The sequence below is a fragment of the Aquarana catesbeiana genome, linkage group LG09 (assembly GCF_042186555.1).
Source record: "Aquarana catesbeiana isolate 2022-GZ linkage group LG09, ASM4218655v1, whole genome shotgun sequence".
Taxonomy (NCBI): domain Eukaryota; kingdom Metazoa; phylum Chordata; class Amphibia; order Anura; family Ranidae; genus Aquarana; species Aquarana catesbeiana.
In genome coordinates, this window is record NC_133332.1 from 197,540,895 (window position 1) to 197,558,810 (window position 17,916).

The window sequence follows — 17,916 nt, forward strand, 5'->3', positions numbered from 1 at the left end:
GGAGAGGCTTTTACCTGGGGGAGGCAGAAACCCATGTCTCTGCTTTGCAGGAACACAGGATCCATGCCTGCCTTACTGACAGAACACCAATCTGCCTTGTTTACATAGGCAGACCGCCATTCTTTCTGTGTACTGAATGATCAGCAGGTGCCGGCGGACATGGAGTCCTTGGGACCCGCTGTTTGGCTCCTGCTGTGTAGAATCATAGCGTGAGCGAGTTGTGCACTCACGCCCGCTACCTGGAAGTGTAGGATCACGTATATACACACACAGGATCCTGTGCAGCACGGTCACCCTGAGCAGTAAAACTGCTATAGGGCAGTCGGCAACTGGTTCAAGTAGAGCTAAAGGCAAAAAAAAAAAATCCTGTTCACTTTGGGTAAAGTAAGGGAGGGTTATTACCTGTCAGATTTTTTTTTTTTCACCATCTGTGTCCGATTGGTAAGGCTTCCCTTTACTTCCTGTCCCATAGCCGAAACAGGAAGTGAGAGGAAATCTTTTCAAAGTGATGGAATCCCTGGTTGTCACCAGACCTAGTGTCCCCATTGGAAGATTTCTCCTCTATTCCTGTTCTGGGGACAACCCAAAATTTGGGTTTTCTCTCTCAATGACAACCATCACCAGGATGCAATAAAACCTGACTGGTGTTCTGATCACATCCCTGTCAGTCTCTTCCACCCACAACACAATGACAGGTCCTCTTCATGTGCTCAGCCGGTAGTAGGGGCCCCTCCATCCCCTGACTGCACCCCGCCCCCCCCCATGACTCCATACAGCCGGCTCACCTGGCTCTGCTCCCCCTTTGCCCGGGAACTGATGGACTTCCACCTCCGTTCTCCTTGATAGTAGCAGCTGAGAGGCCTCCTGAGCTGCCACAGTGACCCCGGTCTCCTACGGGGCACATTGAGCACCATGAGCAGCGCCATGTCCGGGGTCACGGGGTCTGAGAGGCTGGAGAGTTTCTAGTCCTCCAACACCATAGAGTAACGAGGCCAGACAGTCCCTCCCCGCTGTACGACTTCTGCAATACATCGCTGGTCATGCCCAAGCGAAGCTCCGCCTCCAGTTCCTGGAATGGAGCCAATCACGTTGTTGGTATGCGGCCTCAATGTGATTGGCAGCCGCGGTGACCAACGAGGGGCGCCATCCAGGATGCTCGCGAGAGGCTGCTAAGCTTTGCACGGTGCTGTGTGGAGTCGGAGCCAGGCTGCATGGAAAACATGCCGGGGGAACAGCAGCAGCAGCAGCAGCAGGAGCCCGTCCATCGGCAGATCCGCTTCGCTGATGGCAGCGGGAGCAGCAATGAGACGGACAAGGAGAGTGAGGAGAGCCCGGATCTGGAGGAAGATCACCTGCAGCAGGTGGGACCTCAACTCAAACTTCTCCCCATGAATGACCAGATCCGGGAGCTGCAGACCATCATCCGGGACAGGTGAGCCGGCTTCGCCATGGTATGTGTGTGCGCTATGGGGTATCTCCAGGGTATTTCACCCCCTCTATTAGAAATGAAAACACTTATAATGTATCTGATGGAAATAGAACTCTTCTTCATCCATAGAATGGAGTGCCAGCTCCCTAGTGTGCCTGACCCGAGGAGGGGCAATCCATAGAGGAAAGCAAGATCTGCTGACTGCCCCTCTGACGATGCTTGTTACTTGGCTGACCCTATCAGTGATGGCCCGTCCATGCAGGGCCGCCCCCCCGTAATCTACAGGCAGGGGCGCCGCCCCCCCGTAATCTACAGGCAGGGGCGCCGCCCCCTCTAATCTACAGGCAGGGTCGCCGCCCCCCCTGATCTACAGGCAGGGGCGCCGCCCCCCCCCGATCTACAGGCAGGGGCGCCGCCCCCCCCCGATCTACAGGCAGGGGCGCCGCCCCCCCCGATCTACAGGCAGGGGCGCCGCCCCCCCGATCTACAGGCAGGGGCGCCGCCCCCCCCGATCTACAGGCAGGGGCGCCGCCCCCCCCCCCGATCTACAGGCAGGGGCGCCGCCCCCCCCGATCTACAGGCAGGGGCGCCGCCCCCCCCGATCTACAGGCAGGGGCGCCGCCCCCCCCCGATCTACAGGCAGGGGCGCCGCCCCCCCCCCGATCTACAGGCAGGGGCGCCGCCCCCCCCCGATCTACAGGCAGGGGCGCCGCCCCCCCCTTGATCTACAGGCAGGGGCGCCGCCCCCCCCCCTTGATCTACAGGCAGGGGCGCCGCCCCCCCCCTTGATCTACAGGCAGGGGCGCCGCCCCCCCCCCCTTGATCTACAGGCAGGGGCGCCGCCCCCCCCCCCTGATCTACAGGCAGGGGCGCCGCCCCCCCCCTTGATCTACAGGCAGGGGTGCCGCCCCCCCCCCCCTTGATCTACAGGCAGGGGCGCCGCCCCCCCCCTTGATCTACAGGCAGGGGCGCCGCCCCCCCCCCTTGATCTACAGGCAGGGGCGCCGCCCCCCCCTTGATCTACAGGCAGGGGCGCCGCCCCCCCCCTTGATCTACAGGCAGGGGCGCCGCCCCCCCCCCCTTGATCTACAGGCAGGGGCGCCGCCCCCCCCCCCTGATCTACAGGCAGGGGCGCCGCCCCCCCCCTTGATCTACAGGCAGGGGTGCCGCCCCCCCCCCCTTGATCTACAGGCAGGGGCGCCGCCCCCCCCCCTTGATCTACAGGCAGGGGCGCCGCCCCCCCCCCCCTTGATCTACAGGCAGGGGTGCCGCCCCCCCCCCTTGATCTACAGGCAGGGGCGCCGCCCCCCCCTTGATCTACAGGCAGGGGCGCCGCCCCCCCCCCCCCTTGATCTACAGGCAGAGCACCGGACACATAGATTCCAATGGGGTCTTTTTTTGTTTTGTTTTTTAGCTTAGAAGCCAGAGGCTCTAATAGGCTTCAAAAAAAGGCAGAGCCCTGAGCCCGCAAAGTTGTGTGACAATAACTAATTAATATGCGCTATTGTCGTCCTGATTCTCCTCCTGGCCAATCAGGAAGCGGGTCTTGAGACCCATCACCCGATTGGCCAAGAGGAGAAGCAATCCTATTGGCCACTTGGGAGACGCAGGGGAAGCTGCCGTAAAGCACCAGGTGGAGGAGACGCAGGGTGAACCTAGATGGTGGAAGTGTTTGAAGAATGCAACCTGGACCGGAAATTCACAACGCCGTGTGGATATTTGCTCCTTGTCGGTGGCTTAGAGGGTTGTGAATGAAAACAAATAAAACCACCGAGTAAAACTATGTGCAGATGTTTTATGTTATGTGTGTCCCCTGGGGAAATGTACTTTCTCTTCGTGTCTTATAGCTAAAACAGAGGAAATCCCTCCAAAGTAAGGGAATCCCAGGGTGTCACCAGCACTAGTGTCCTATTGGAAGATTTCTTGTATTGGGGAGAACTGAACATTTGGGATTTCCATTCACTTTCTCTAATAAAAGTAAGCATGATAAATGGGGTGAATCTCCCTAATGGGTTTTTTTTAAGACTTTTCTGGATACAGTGGATATAAAAAGTCTACATACCCCTGTTAAAATGTCAGGTTTCAGCAATGTAAAAACATGAGACAAAGATAAATAATTTCAGAACATTTTCCACCTTTAATGTGACCTATAAACTGTACAATTCAGCTGAAAAACAAACTAAAATCTTTTAGGGGGGAGTAAAAAAAAAAAACTAAAATAATATGGTTGCATATGTGTGCACACCCTCTTATAACTGGGGATGTAGCTGTGTTCAGAATTAGGCAATCAAATTCAAACTCATGTTAGATAGGAGTCAGTACACACCTTCCATCATTTTAAGGCTACTTTCACACTCAGGCTGGCGCTGGTGGTAAAGGGGCGATATATTTAGCGCTACTTTACCGTCGTTTTGGCGGTGCTATTCGGCCACTAGCGGGGCAGTTTTAACCCCTGCTAGCAGCCGAAAAAGGGTTAAAACCGGCTGCAAAGTGCTGCAGCAGCAGCGCTTTGCTGGCGGGTTTGCAGCACTGCCCCATTGTTTTCAATGGGAAGGGGCACTTTAGGAGCGGTGAATACACCGCTCCAAAGATGCGGCTTGCAGGACATTTTTGACCGTCCTGCAAGTGCACCGCTCCAGTGTGAAAGCCCTCAGGGTTTTCACATTGGAGTGAATTGAGCGGCTCTTTCAGGGCGCTTTGCAGGTGCTATTTTTAGCACTTAAGTGCCTGCAAAGCACCTCAGTGTGAAAGCAGCCTAAGTGCCTCTGATCAACCCCAAATAAAGTTCAGCTGTTCTAGTAGGTCTTTCCTGACATTTTCTTTGTCACATCCTACAGCAAAAGCCATGGTCCGCAGAGAGCTTCCAAAGCATCAGAGGGATCTCATTGTTAAAAAGGTATCAGTCAGGAGAAGGGTACAAATAATTTCCAAGGCATTAGATATACCATGGAACCCTTTGATGACAGTCATCATCAAGTGGAGAAAATATGACACAACAGTGACATCACAAAGAACTGGACGTCCCTCCAAAATGAATGAAAAGACAAGAAGAAAACGGGTCAGGGAGGGTGCTACCCCCCACTAAAAAAAAAAAAACATTTCGGCAGCAGGAAGGAAATAGTTTGTTGGGCCAGCTTAGTCCACACAAACTATTTTTAAAGTTAAATGAAACCTGGAGTTTGTATTTTAAAGCCTAAGTGTAGCTGTCTTGATCGCTTAGCTACCTGAAAGTTATTTTAATTCTAGAAAAGTAGTTGTTACCTTTTCATGGTAAGAGCAGACATTGAAGAGCACAGTAATCGCACTCAGTTTCTGTTTTTTGTAGAACTGCTTTTGTTGGGAAGTATTGCACAGAACATTGAGTCAAGGCATGCATTTCAAACACGTTTTTCAAGTTTGTTTGTTTTTTTTAACCGCTTGCCGACCACTGCATGTACATTTACGTCAGCAGAATGGCACAGATGGGCAAATGGGCGTACCTGTACGTCCCTCTGCATTTTCCGTTGCGCGCGCGCCACCGTCGCGTGCTTCATGATCGCGCCCATGGGTCCCGCGGACTCTATGTCCGCCGGTCTCCCGGCGATCGTGTCACGGAGAGGTAGAACGGGGAGATGCTTTTGTAAACAAAGCATTCCCCGTTCTGCCTTGTGACAGGACAGAGATCACTGCTTTCCATCATGGAGAGCAGCATTCACTGTCCTGTGTGTTCAAGCCCAGCCCCCTCACAGTTAGAATCACTCCCTAGGACACACTTAACCCCTTCACTGCCCCCTAGTGGTTAACCCCCTTCACTGCCAGTGTCATTTACACATGCATTTTTATAGCACTGATCGCTGTATAAATGACAATGGTCCCAAAACAGTGTAAAAAATGTCCCATGTGTACGCCATAATGTCGCAGTCATGATAAAAATCGCAGATCGCCGCCATTACTAATAGAAAAAAATAATAATAAAAATGCCATAAATCTATCCCCTATTTTGTAGACGCTATAAATTTGCGCAAACCCGTCAATATACGCTTATTGCGATTTTTTTTTTTTTTTTTTACAAAAATATGTAGAAGAATACATATCGGCCTAAACTGAGGAAAAAAAAAATTTTTATATATATTTTTTGGGGGATATTTATTACAGCAAAAAGTAAAAAATATTGCTTTTTTTTTTTTTGTTTAAATTGTCGCTCCTTTTTTTTTTTTGTTTATAGTGCAAAAAAATAAAAATCGCAGCAATGATCAAATACCACCAAAAGAAAGCTCTATTTGTGTGAAAAAAGGACATCAATTTTGTTTGGGTACAACATCGCAGGACCGCGCAATTGTCAGTAAAGCGACGCAGTGCCGAATCGCGAAACATGGCCTGGTCATTGAGCAGCTGGGGGTGAAGTGTTTAATGTTTGGTGCATTGAATTACAGTTGACTTATTCGGTTTTCCAGCACTTTCAAAGGGTAAACAGCTGATATTATAACATGCTGAGTATTTGTAGGAATGGCAGCAGCTGTTGCAATGCTGACATTAATGATTTGCTTAGTGGTGAGTCAAGTATGAATTCATGCATAATTTGGTGATCCACCATGCTCCAAGGATATTGAGATGAACATTGTTACTAGGTTTTTGTTTTCTTCTTCATTTTATTATCAGATTTTTGATTTGGTATTTTTGGTTTGTCTATGTTTGTACCTTTTTCTAGGTTTTGTGTTTCTTCTTTTTATTTTTGAAGTGTACCGACAGCAGGTCCAGAACTTGGCCTCTGAATTCTCTTTAGCACGTCTAGCCTCTCATGACTTAAATGCTTAATCCACAGCTGTGAGTTGACTTTACATCTGGTTATTTACAACCGCTGTTTACTCCACTTTACCTGATGAATAATTAAAGTGTTTGTTACGCTAAAAAAAAAAAAATTGATTCTGTACCCTTTTAAGCAAGTTATACAGCACAAACTGACCATGGTATGTCATGGCTGCTCTCCTTTCTCTCCTCTGTCTTCCCCTCCCCTCCTGCTGCTGAAGTTTCAGTAAAAGCTTTATACCATCCTCCAGGGCGGATTTTATTTTAATCAACTCAATTTAAATCATAATTTTTAAAGAGTAACTGTCATCTCTGTCTCACAGTGGCTCCTCCTCTGACCAGCTGTTGACTCACTGACAGTCCTATTCACTTTAATGGGACGGCTAGTGATGCGGCAGTGATACAACAAGGTGAGGGAAGTGGTGGCAGCAGGTGAGTGGATGCCCGCTAACAGGCGCTGCCATGATGGATCTCAAATGACAGGTGCTCTTTAAATGTAAGGACTTATTCTTGCTGGTAGTTAGAATCTTTAACCACTTGAGCCCCGGACCATTATGCTGCCTAAGGACCAGAGGTCTTTTTCCAATTTGGCACTGCGTCGCTTTAACTGCTAATTGCGCGGTCATGCAATGCTGTACCCAAACGAAATTTGCGTCCTTTTCTTCCCACAAATAGAGCTTTCTTTGGATGGTATTTGATCACCTCTGCGGTTTTTATTTTTTGCGCTATAAACGGAAAAAGACCGAAAATTTTGAAAAAAAATGATATTTTCTACTTTTTGTTATAAAAAAAATCCAATAAACTAAATTTTAGTCATACATTTAGGCCAAAATGTATTCGGCCACATGTCTTTGGTAAAAAAAATGTCAATAAGCGTATATTTATTGGTTTACGCAAAAGTTATAGCGTCTACAAACTAGGGTACATTTTCTGTAATTTACACAGCTTTTAGTTTATGACTGCCTATGTCATTTCTTGAGGTGCTAAAATGGCAGGGCAGTACAAAACCCCCCCAAGTGACCCCATTTTGGAAAGTAGACACCCCAAGGAAATTGCTGAGAGGCATGTTGAACCCATTGAATATTTATTTTTTTTGTCCCAAGTGATTGAATAATGACAAAAAAAAAAAAAAAAAAAAATATTTACAAAAAGTTGTCACTAAATGATATATTGCTCACACAGGCCATGGGCCTATGTGGAATTGCACCCCAAAATACATTCAGCTGCTTCTCCTGAGTATGGGGATACCACATGTGTGGGACTTTTTGGGAGCCTAGCCGCGTACGGGGCCCCGAAAACCAATCACCACCTTCAGGATTTCTAAGGGTGTAAATTTTTGATTTTACTCCTCACTACCTATCACAGTTTCGGAGGCCATGGAATGCCCAGGTGGCACAAAACCCCCCAAAATGACCCCATTTTGGAAAGTAAACACCCCAAGCTATTTGCTGAGAGGCATATTGAGTCCATGGAATATTTTATATTTTGACACAAGTTGTGGGAAAGTGACACTTTTTTTTTTTTTTTTTTTGCATAAAGTTGTCACTAAATGATATATTGCTCACACAGGCCATGGGCATATGTGGAATTGCACCCCAAAATACATTTAGCTGCTTCTCCTGAGTATGGGGATACCACATGTGTGGGACTTTTTGGGAGCCTAGCCGCGTACGGGACCCCGAAAACCAATCACCGCCTTCAGGATTTCTAAGGGTGAAAATTTTTGATTTCACTCTTCACTGCCTATCACAGTTTCGGAGGCCATGGAAAGCCCAGGTGGCACAAACCCCCCCCAAATGACCCCATTTTGGAAAGTAGACACCCCAAGCTATTTGCTGAGAGGCATGGTGAGTATTTTGCAGCTCTCATTTGTTTTTGAAAATGAAGAAAGACAAGAAAAAACATTTTTTTTTTTCTTTTTTCAATTTTCAAAACTTTGTGACAAAAAGTGAGGTCTGCAAAATACTCACTATACCTCTCAGCAAATAGCTTGGGGTGTCTACTTTCCAAAATGGGGTCATTTGGGGGGGGTTTGTGCCACCTGGGCTTTCCATGGCCTCCGAAACTGTGATAGGCAGTGAAGAGTGAAATCAAAAATTCACGCCCTTAGAAAGCCTGAAGGCGGTGCTTGGTTTTCGGGGTCCCGTACGTGGCTAGGCTCCCAAAAAGTCTCACACATGTGGTATCCCCGTACTCAGGAGAAGCAGCAGAATGTATTTTGGGGTGTAATTTCACATATTCCCATGACATGTTTGAGCAATATATCATTTAGTGACAACTTTGTGCAAAAAAAAAAAAAAAAAATGTGTCTCTTTCCCGCAACTTGTGTCGCAATATAAAATATTCCATGGACTCGACATGCCTCTCAGCAAATAGCTTGGGGTGTCTACTTTCCAAAATGGGGTCATTTGGGGGGGTTTTGAACTGTCCTGGCATTTTATGCACAACATTTAGAAGCTTATGTCACACATCACCCACTCTTCTAACCACTTGAAGACAAAGCCCTTTCTGACACTTATTGTTTACATGAAAAAGTTATTTTTTTTTTTGCAAAAAAATTACTTTGAACCCCCAAACATTATATATTTTTTTAAAGCAAATGCCCTACAGATTAAAATGGTGGGTGTTTCATTTTTTTTTTTTTCACACAGTATTTGCGCAGCGATTTTTCAAATGCATTTTTTGGGGAAAAAACACACTTTTTTAAATTTTAATGCACTAAAACACACTATATTGCCCAAATGTTTGATGAAATAAAAAAGATGATCTTAGGCCGAGTACATGGATACCAAACATGACATGCTTTAAAATTGCGCACAAACGTGCAGTGGCAACAAAATAAATACATATTTAAAAGCCTTTAAAAGCCTTTACAGGTTACCACTTTAGATCTACAGAGGAGGTCTACTGCAAAAATTACTGCCCTCGATCTGACCTTCGCGGTGATACCTCACATGCATGGTGCAATTGCTGTTTACGTTTGACGACAGACCGCCGATTGCGTTCGCCTTAGCGCGAGAGCAGGGGGCGACAGGGGTGCTTTTTTTTTTTTTTTTTTTTTTTTTTTTTTTTTCTTTATTATTTTTCTGCTTTTTTAATCTTATTTTTAAACTGTTCCTTTCATATTTTTTTTTTTAATCATTTTTATTGTTATCTCGGGGAATGTAAATATCCCCTATGATAGCAATAGGTAGTGACAGGTACTCTTTTTTGAAAAAATTGGGGTCTATTAGACCCTAGATCTCTCCTCTGCCCTCAAAGCATCTGACCACACCAAGATCGGTGTGATAAAATGCTTCCCCAATTTCCCAATGGCACTATTTACATCCGGCGAAATCTAAGTCATAAAATGCTCGTAGCTTCCGGTTTCTTAGGCCATAGAGATGTTTGGAGCCACTCTGGTCTCTGATCAGCTCTATGGTCAGCTGGCTGAATCACCGGCTGCACTCTCAGGTTCCCTGTTGAGACAGGAGAGCCAGAGAAAAACACGGAAGACGGTGGGGGGGGGGGGGGCATTCCCTCCCACGGCTTGTAAAAGCAGTCTAGAGGCTAATTAGCCGCTAGGATTGCTTTTACATGAAAGCCGACCGCTGGCTGAAAAGAATGATACCAAGATGATACCTAAACCTGCAGGCATCATTCTGGTATAACCACTCAAAGTCGTGAATGGCGTACCTGAAGACAAAAAAATGGTTAACAATAAAGCACAGTAAACGGTAAAGTATAAAAAATTGCATACCTGAAAAAGCAAACATGATAAAACATAATAACAATAAAACATTGCAGAATAGAATACAGTAAAAAAGAGCAGAACAATAGAGAGAGAATAGAGAGAGAGAACAATAAAACGACAACTATTTTTTTTTTATTTTATATATATATATTTTTTTTTGACACTTTTTTTGTAACTAACTTTTGTAACTGTAACCGGTTCCAGGTTCGGGTCTCTCAAAATGCGATGGCATCTTGGGAGACCCTGTGAAAGTGTGTCTAGTCTGTGCAATGCTGTACCCTACGCTAATACTCAACTAGTGTATGGTAGCGTTCAAAACATTCACCAATGCAAAGACCAGGATTGTCAGGACAGGAGGGACAATAATAGCGGGTGTCACGCCTATATTCGCGCTTGCTGCAGACACAACATCTTTTTTGGGGGGGTTCGTTGGGTAGGGGTACTCAGGAGGACATAAAGAAAATGCCTCTCATGCAGCCGACTGCATTTGATTGGGGATGTGAATGGGGGAAGTACGGGCGCTGCAGAAGTGGTGGGTTCCCAATTAGGATTGGCGAATGCAGCAGGAAGGGCACTATGGGCACGACGGGCCTGTGTTTGTCTTCTTCTTGGTGGCAGCGGGACACTACTTGTGCTTGCCACCTCACCAGCTTGAACTGCACTTATGGGACTCGCCACATCACCAAGTGTTGCTGCAGTGCTGGTTTGACTACGACCGGGGTGTACTAGGCCGCTGGTGCTTGCCAGTTCACCAAAACGCTACCAAAAAAACTGTTAGCGATCGCAGGGATCAAGGCCTGACTCTGCGAACGCTGCAGTTATGTGTTTAGTGTTTTGTAAGTGTCAGTGATCGATCGATACTGCACTTGGGTGGGCTGGGCCGGGCCGGGCGGAGGGGCAAAACACAGGTGCTAGCAGGTATCTGGGCTGATCCCGCTAACACTGCGTTTTTGGGAACCCTAAACTGCTGGGGAAGCTAGTATAGATCTGATCGGATCAGATATTGATCCGTTCAAATACTATACCACTAAGGGAGGTGTACGGTGCGTGCGTGGGTGTTAGCGGTACTGGCGCTAACCTGACGCTGCCTGGGGCTGGTGCTTGCCAGTTCACCAAAACGCTACCAAAAAAACTGTTAGCGATCGCAGGGATCAGGCCTGACTCTGCGAACGCTGCAGTTATGCGTTTAGTGTTTTGTAAGGGACAGTGATCGATCGATACTGCACTTGGGTGGGCCGGGCCGGGCCGGGCGGAGGGGCAAAACGCAGGTGCTAGCAGGTATCTGGGCTGATCCCGCTAACACTGCGTTTTTGGGAACCCTAAACTGCTGGGGACGCTAGTATAGATCTGATCGGATCAGATATTGATCCGATCAGATACTATACCACTAAGGGAGGTGTACGGTACGTGCGTGGGTGTTAGCGCTACTGGCGCTAACCTGACGCTGCCTGGTGCTTGCTTGCCAGTTCACCAAAATGCTACCAAAAAAACTGTTAGCGATCGCAGGGATCAGGCCTGACTCTGCGAACGCTGCAGTTATGCGTTTAGTGTTTTGTAAGTGACAGCGATCGATCGATACTGCACTTGGGTGGGCCGGGCGGAGGGGCAAAACGCAGGTGCTAGCAGGTATCTGGGCTGATCCCACTAACACTGCGTTTTTGGGAACCCTAAACTGCTGGGGACGCTCGTATAGATCTGATCGGATCAGATATTGATCCGATCAGATACTATACCACTAAGGGAGGCGTATGCTGCGTGCGTGGGTGTTAGCGGTACTGGCGCTAATCTGACGCTGCCTGGGGCGACGCATATCACCGCCGGGCGATCAGGGGGCTAAACCTTTATTCGGTAATAAACGGCGGGTGCCCTGACACTATAAAAAATAAACGAACTAACCAGCGTCAACCGTAACGTTTATACGGTGATCAGTGGTGAAAGGGTTAACTAGGGGGCAATCAAGGGGTTAAAACATTTATTAGATCGTATATGGGGGTCCCTGACACTATAAAACGCTGACGGCGAACCTAAATATTTACGTCCCTAACTAGCGTCACCAGTGACACTAATACAGCGATCAGAAAAATGATCGCTTAGCAACACTGGTGACAGGGGGTGATCAAGGGGTTAAAACTTTATTAGGGGGGGTTAGGGGGGTACCCTAGACCTACAGGGGGGTAATACTAACTGTCCCAACACTGTAACTGTCACAAACTGACACTATGCAGTAATCAGAAAAAAAAAAAAAACCCTGCTGGTGTCAGTTTTTGACGGGGGGGGGGGGGGTGATTGGGGGGCGATCGGGGGGGGATCGGGGTGTTTTGTATGCCTGGCATGTTCTACTGTGTGTGTAGTGTGTTGTGCACTTACATTGATGTCTTCTCCCCTCGGCGCTGGAACGGAATACCGAGCTGAGGGGAGATGACATCATTTCCTTTGCTGCTGTTTAGCATACAGCAGCAAAGGAATGTTCCCATTGGCCGGCGGCGATCGCGAGGGGGGGGCCACGAACGGATGGCCTCCCTCTCATCTCGGATCGCCGGGGAACAGAACGGGACCGCCTCGGGCGGCGGGGGGGGTCCGATCGGACCCCCCACCCGCGGAAGGCAAATCACGTACATGTACGTGATTTTGCCTGCCCGTGCCGCTTTGCCGACGTAAATCGGCGTTAGGCGGTCCTTAAGTGGTTAATATTTGCAAACAAAATGAAGGTTTCCTATTTACAATAAGCTGTCAGGTTAGTAAAACAGCGATATCAGAACCGATTCAATCATACAGTTTGTAGTGTATGTAAATTTGCAAAACAATGGGATAAAGGAATATTCCTGAACTTTTTTTTTTATCTCATGGTTACTGTGAAATTGTGTGAATGCATCAATGCAGTGCATGTTATCTCAGCTTGCAGAGCTTGGATTCATTGAATGCGCTTACCAAAAATGTAAATATCGCAGAATATACAGCCTGATGCTACATAACTAAGCTCCATTTCATGCTGAATAAACTAAATTAATAATGTAACTTAAATAGAAAACTATCTTCAGATAGTTTGTAGCAGGGTGGATAAAAATCAATGATTTAAAAAAAAAAAAAAAAAAAATCTGATTTTTTTTTTTTTTTTTTATTTTAAATCGATTTTAATAAAAATCAAAAAAAAAAAAAAAGATCAATTTTAAATCAAAAAAATTCAAAATTTTTTTTTTTTAATTAAATTTATTTTAATAAAATGCTTTTGGAGTAATGATTTTTTATCAACCCTAACTCCAAAAGCATTTTATTAAAATAAATTTAATAAAAATTGTTTTTAAATAAAAAAAATCTGATTTGATTTTAATCCTGTGTGCCCCTGTGTCTGTGTTATAAAAATAAGCAGTACTTTACCTGTTTTCAGAGCGCCAATCGGCTGACTCTCTCCTCCTGACTGACATCAGAGGGGGAATGTCAGCCCCGCTTGCTGTAGCTGTCAGGTGGGTAGAGCAGAGAGGCAGCGGGTCACGTGAGCGCCGATCAGCGATCTGAAAACAGGTAAAGAACATCTTATTTGTTATAAAACACAGACACTGGCACACAGGATTAATAAACACAGAGGATGGTATAAAAAGGCCTAACAACCACTTTAATTTGTATTCTAAGGAAAGTGCTTTCAAAACGTATTTAAAGGAGGAATGCATATAAGAAGATGCTCTCCTTTCACTTGTCTTGACCAGGCAGTAATGTTTTTTGACTGCAGTGCAGAAAGTAAATGGTCAGAACTTGGCAATAGTATCCAGCAGGGTGTCTGGATTAGAAAGCTGAATGAAAAGGATTGCCTGTTTTTTTTATTTATTTATTTATTTATTTTGCAGGTTTGACTGTTCACAAATACAGTGTTGGTCAAAAATATTGGCACCCCTGCATTTCTGTAAAATAATGTACCACTTGTTCAGAAAATTGTTGCAATTACAAATGTTTAGGCATTCTTATGTTTATTTCTTTTGTTTGTATTGGTATGACACAAAAAAAAAGTGGAGAAACAAAAAGTAAAATCTGACACATTCCACAGAAAACTCCAAAAATGGACTGGGCAAAATTATTGGCACCTTCTCAAAATTTGGAAGAAATAATTGCATTCCAAGTTTGTGATGCTCCTATAATACTGTAAATAAACTCGCTTATCAATTAACGGGCGCTACCATATAGAAATCACACCGGCAACCAGTTAAAATGGTGAAAAACGTTCTCAACCTTTCTGTTTGTCACTGTGTGCCACGTGGCGCATGGAGAAGAGCAGCAAAGAATTGTCTGATAATTGAGAACACAAATTGTGGAAAAGCATGGACAATCCCAAGGTTACAAGTCCATCTCCAGAGATCTTAATGTTCCTGTGTCCACTGTGCGCAACATTGTCTAAGTTTACAGCCCAATGCACTGTAGCTAATCTCTTGAAAAATTGATCAACGACTGCAACGAAGGATTGTTTGAATGGTGGATAAAGAACCTTGATCAACTTCTAGACAAATTCAAGCTCACCTTCAGGCACAGGGTACAACTGTGTCACCTCGCACTATACATCGCCATCTGAATGGAAATTGACGCTATGGTAGGAGACTCAGGAAGACCCCACTGCTGACACAGAAACATAAAGCCAGATTGGAGTTTGACAAAACTTACCTGAGAAAGCCGAAATCCTTTTGGGAAAATATGCTGTGGACAGACGAAACAAAATTACATCCTTTTGGTAAAGCCCATACGGTTTTCAGAAAAAGAAATGAGGCCTTTTAAAGAAAAGAATACACTCAAACATGGTGGAGGTTCACTGATGTTTTGGGGTTGCTTTTTCAGTCACTGGATGTCTTGACCGTGTGCATGGCATTACAAAATCTGAAGACTACTGTGACCGGAACCCCAGTCGCACCCCGCTTGAGTGCTTCTGTCCGCATACCGCCTCCTCCAGTCTGAACATCAGATATTAAAGCCCATATATTGGAACTAAGAACCAGGCGAGATCAGCTCAGTTACACAGCTTGAACATGGAATGATTTATTGGACAAGAATACAGCCTTTTATACATTTGAGAAGTAACCCAAATATTTACCCAAAACATCACACAACGGTTTAGCTAACGATGTACAGCCGACGCATGGCTAATCCCACCACATCACTTAATTAACCACCTGGATGACTCGGATGTCACATTGCAGACCAACCTTGCCAACTTTAAGCTAAGGCTGGGTTCACATGTGTACGACAAACACTGACTTTGGGAGCTCATGTCACATTACGTGTGAAAATTAGGGGTGCACCGAATGGAAATTTTTGTACCGAAAATAAAGGATGCACTAGGCCGAAAACTGATACCGGAAATGACAGGTTTTTAAAAAATATTTATAATTTTTATACACAATTGTATTGTATTCGACTTTTTAATATCAATTTAAATTAATATGAATTTATTGTTGGCCATTATTGGTACCTTTAGTGCAAGAAAGGACAAGAAAAAATGCAGTCCCCAGTTTCTAACCATCTTGTACCATCTTTTATCATGTCCTCCATCTCTTGTATCATGTCTGCAATGTCCTACTTAAACTTAAACACATTGCTAATAGTATAAGCAAAATTTCCATTCGGTGCACCTCTAGCAGACATGAAACAGGAGACGGTCAGAGACTGCAGACATGATACAAGAGATCAATGCAGCTTCACCAGTGCCTGTCAGATGCAGCAGCCTGTCTGTGCCCTTCATGCAGCCTCACCAGTGCCTGTGCCCATCAGATGCAGCAGCCTGCGTCTGATGGGCACATTATAAATAATATATATACTGTTACATTTTAAGTAACCACCTTCTCATTGTCCATTAAACATGGACACAGGGTGACTTAGACATAGGTGGTGCATGGGGAGCTGAAACAAAGTTATTTTTTTCCAAGGGATGTGCTGCCAAATATTAAATTGAGGGTGGCAATAATTTTGTCCAGTCCCTTTTTGGAGTTTTGCGTGGAATGTGTCAGATTTGGCTTTTCGTTTCTCCACTGTGTCATACCAATGCAAACAAAAGAAATAAACATGAGAATGCCTAAACATTTGTAATTGCAACAATTTTCAGGGCGAAGTCGTGCATTATCTGACAAATGCAAGGGGTACCAATATTTTTGACCATGACTATGTATATAGCCATTCTCCTATAGTTTAAAGTGGCTGTCCCTGCCCAAAATAATTCTTAATAGCAAGTCTCTCTGGTTGCTGTAGCCCCCACCAGGTTATTTTACGTTCAACGTTTTTGGGAGTGGCAGGTGCATGTGTCCTCTGCCATGGTTCAATTCAACATCACTGCTGTGTCCTTTAACAGCGTAAAGGCTGCAGAAGTCAGAGGAATAAACTATAGTCCATCTCGGAGATCATAGGCATCTGGTACACTCACAACTGTTGAATCCAAGGGGTTTAATAAAAGCTGCAGTGTTCCATCAGAGAGAGGATGGGAAACACAAGGTAAGTTTTTAGTTTTTAATGTCAGGTATTTTGCAGGGCTTGGGCATTTTTTTTTTTTTATTTGGTGACAATGGTGTCACTTTAAAGTGATTGTAAAGCTACTTCTTTTATTTTTTTAAAAATAACGAACATGTCATACTTACCTCCACTGTGCAGTTCGTTTTGCACAGAGTGGCCCCGATCCTTGACTTCTGGGGTCCCTCGGCGGCTCTTGCGGCTCCTCCCTGCATCATATAACCCCCTAGGAGAAGCACTCTCATTGGGGGGTTACCTTGCGGGCGCGCTCCCGAGTCTAGCATTTGGTGTCCATAGATGCCGAATGTAGGCCTCGGCCCGGCACCCGCGTCATTGGATTTGATTGACAGTGGCGGGAGCCAATGGCTGCGCTGCTATCAATCCAATCAAGAGCCAAGAACGCCGGGCAGAGGAAGGGCGCGTCTCCACTGTGGGAAATTACAGGGTTCAGGTGACTAGGAGGTCACTAGAAGGTCACATAGGATGCATTTAGGTAAAGAAACATGAGGGTTTAAAACCCCTTTAACCACTTTATGTCTTCCTACTACACAAAAAGAATTGCCAGAAGATGGACCTCTAAAATGGCAGACGAAAAGGGATCTAGTAGTACACTCAGAGGTCTTATTATACTGCTGGTTCTGGTGGTAAATGATAACTGGGGATTCCAGAGGACATTGAATAAACCTCATGTGGGCAAGAAACTTGACAACGTGCTCTGTTGTGGCTATCATTACAGTAACATGATGGTAATGCATTTTCTGTATTTCTCTGTTTTACAGGACCACAAGCAGAGGAGATTTTGTATTTTCTGCAGATCGGTTGGTATGTGTATTTACCAGTAATATGCTGTTTTATTTTTTCTAAATTAACTGAGTATATATACAATGATCAAAATACTGTGGGGTATTCCATTTAATTTAAAGCCTGAGTTTACCTAAAGCCTAAAAAAACAAAAGGGATATTCCTTGCCTTCATTGTGATGTGTCTCTTGTGCTGCTGAGACCGGGTATGGCAGAAAACTTCTTGTTCCAATGCCATATAGCTTATTGCAGGTATTTCCTCTTCCTTCCTGTTTGGCTATGGAAAGGAAGTAAGGAGAAATCTCTGCAATGGGACACAGATGGCAAAAAACAATCAAACGGGTTATAACCATCCCTTGCTTTATGCAAAATAGAGGTGGGGGAGTTTTGCCTATACTTCTACTTTAATGTCATAGGTGAATAAGTGCCTCATTGTTGGTGTCAGTGAGAGGAATATCTATGGGAAGAACAGTCCCTCAAGGGCCCACATAATGGCAAGAAAAGGGCCACGTCCAGTCCGGGGGGGGGCGCAGTTTGGAGACCACTGCGATAAAGCATGTGTCTAAGGTATATTGGTGTTGATTTTGCAGATCCGGTTGGTGGTTGAGGAGGGTCTGAACCAATTACCATATACAGAATGCACTGTCACTACTCCAACAGGTAAGATCCTCTTCGCTGATGTCTGTTCTTCCCTT

General features: G+C 45.5%; 2 protein-coding genes across 2 annotated transcripts in view; one reads left to right on the forward strand and one right to left on the reverse strand.

Moving 5' to 3' along the window:
• ABCB7 (ATP binding cassette subfamily B member 7) overlaps positions 1 to 1,047 on the reverse strand; it is a 180,736-nt gene extending 179,689 nt beyond the window's left edge. The window contains exon 1 of the mRNA XM_073599498.1: positions 786 to 1,047. Within this exon, the coding sequence (XP_073455599.1) occupies positions 786 to 926 (141 nt within the window). The 5' untranslated portion in view covers positions 927 to 1,047. The remainder of the gene's footprint in view (positions 1 to 785) is intronic.
• A 34-nt stretch (positions 1,048 to 1,081) lies between these two features.
• Positions 1,082 to 17,916, forward strand: part of UPRT (uracil phosphoribosyltransferase homolog) — a 33,322-nt gene continuing 16,487 nt past the window's right edge. The window contains exons 1-3 of the mRNA XM_073599499.1: positions 1,082 to 1,432; positions 17,201 to 17,243; positions 17,812 to 17,881. Coding sequence (XP_073455600.1) covers positions 1,212 to 1,432; positions 17,201 to 17,243; positions 17,812 to 17,881 — 334 coding nt within the window. The 5' untranslated portion in view covers positions 1,082 to 1,211. The remainder of the gene's footprint in view (positions 1,433 to 17,200; positions 17,244 to 17,811; positions 17,882 to 17,916) is intronic.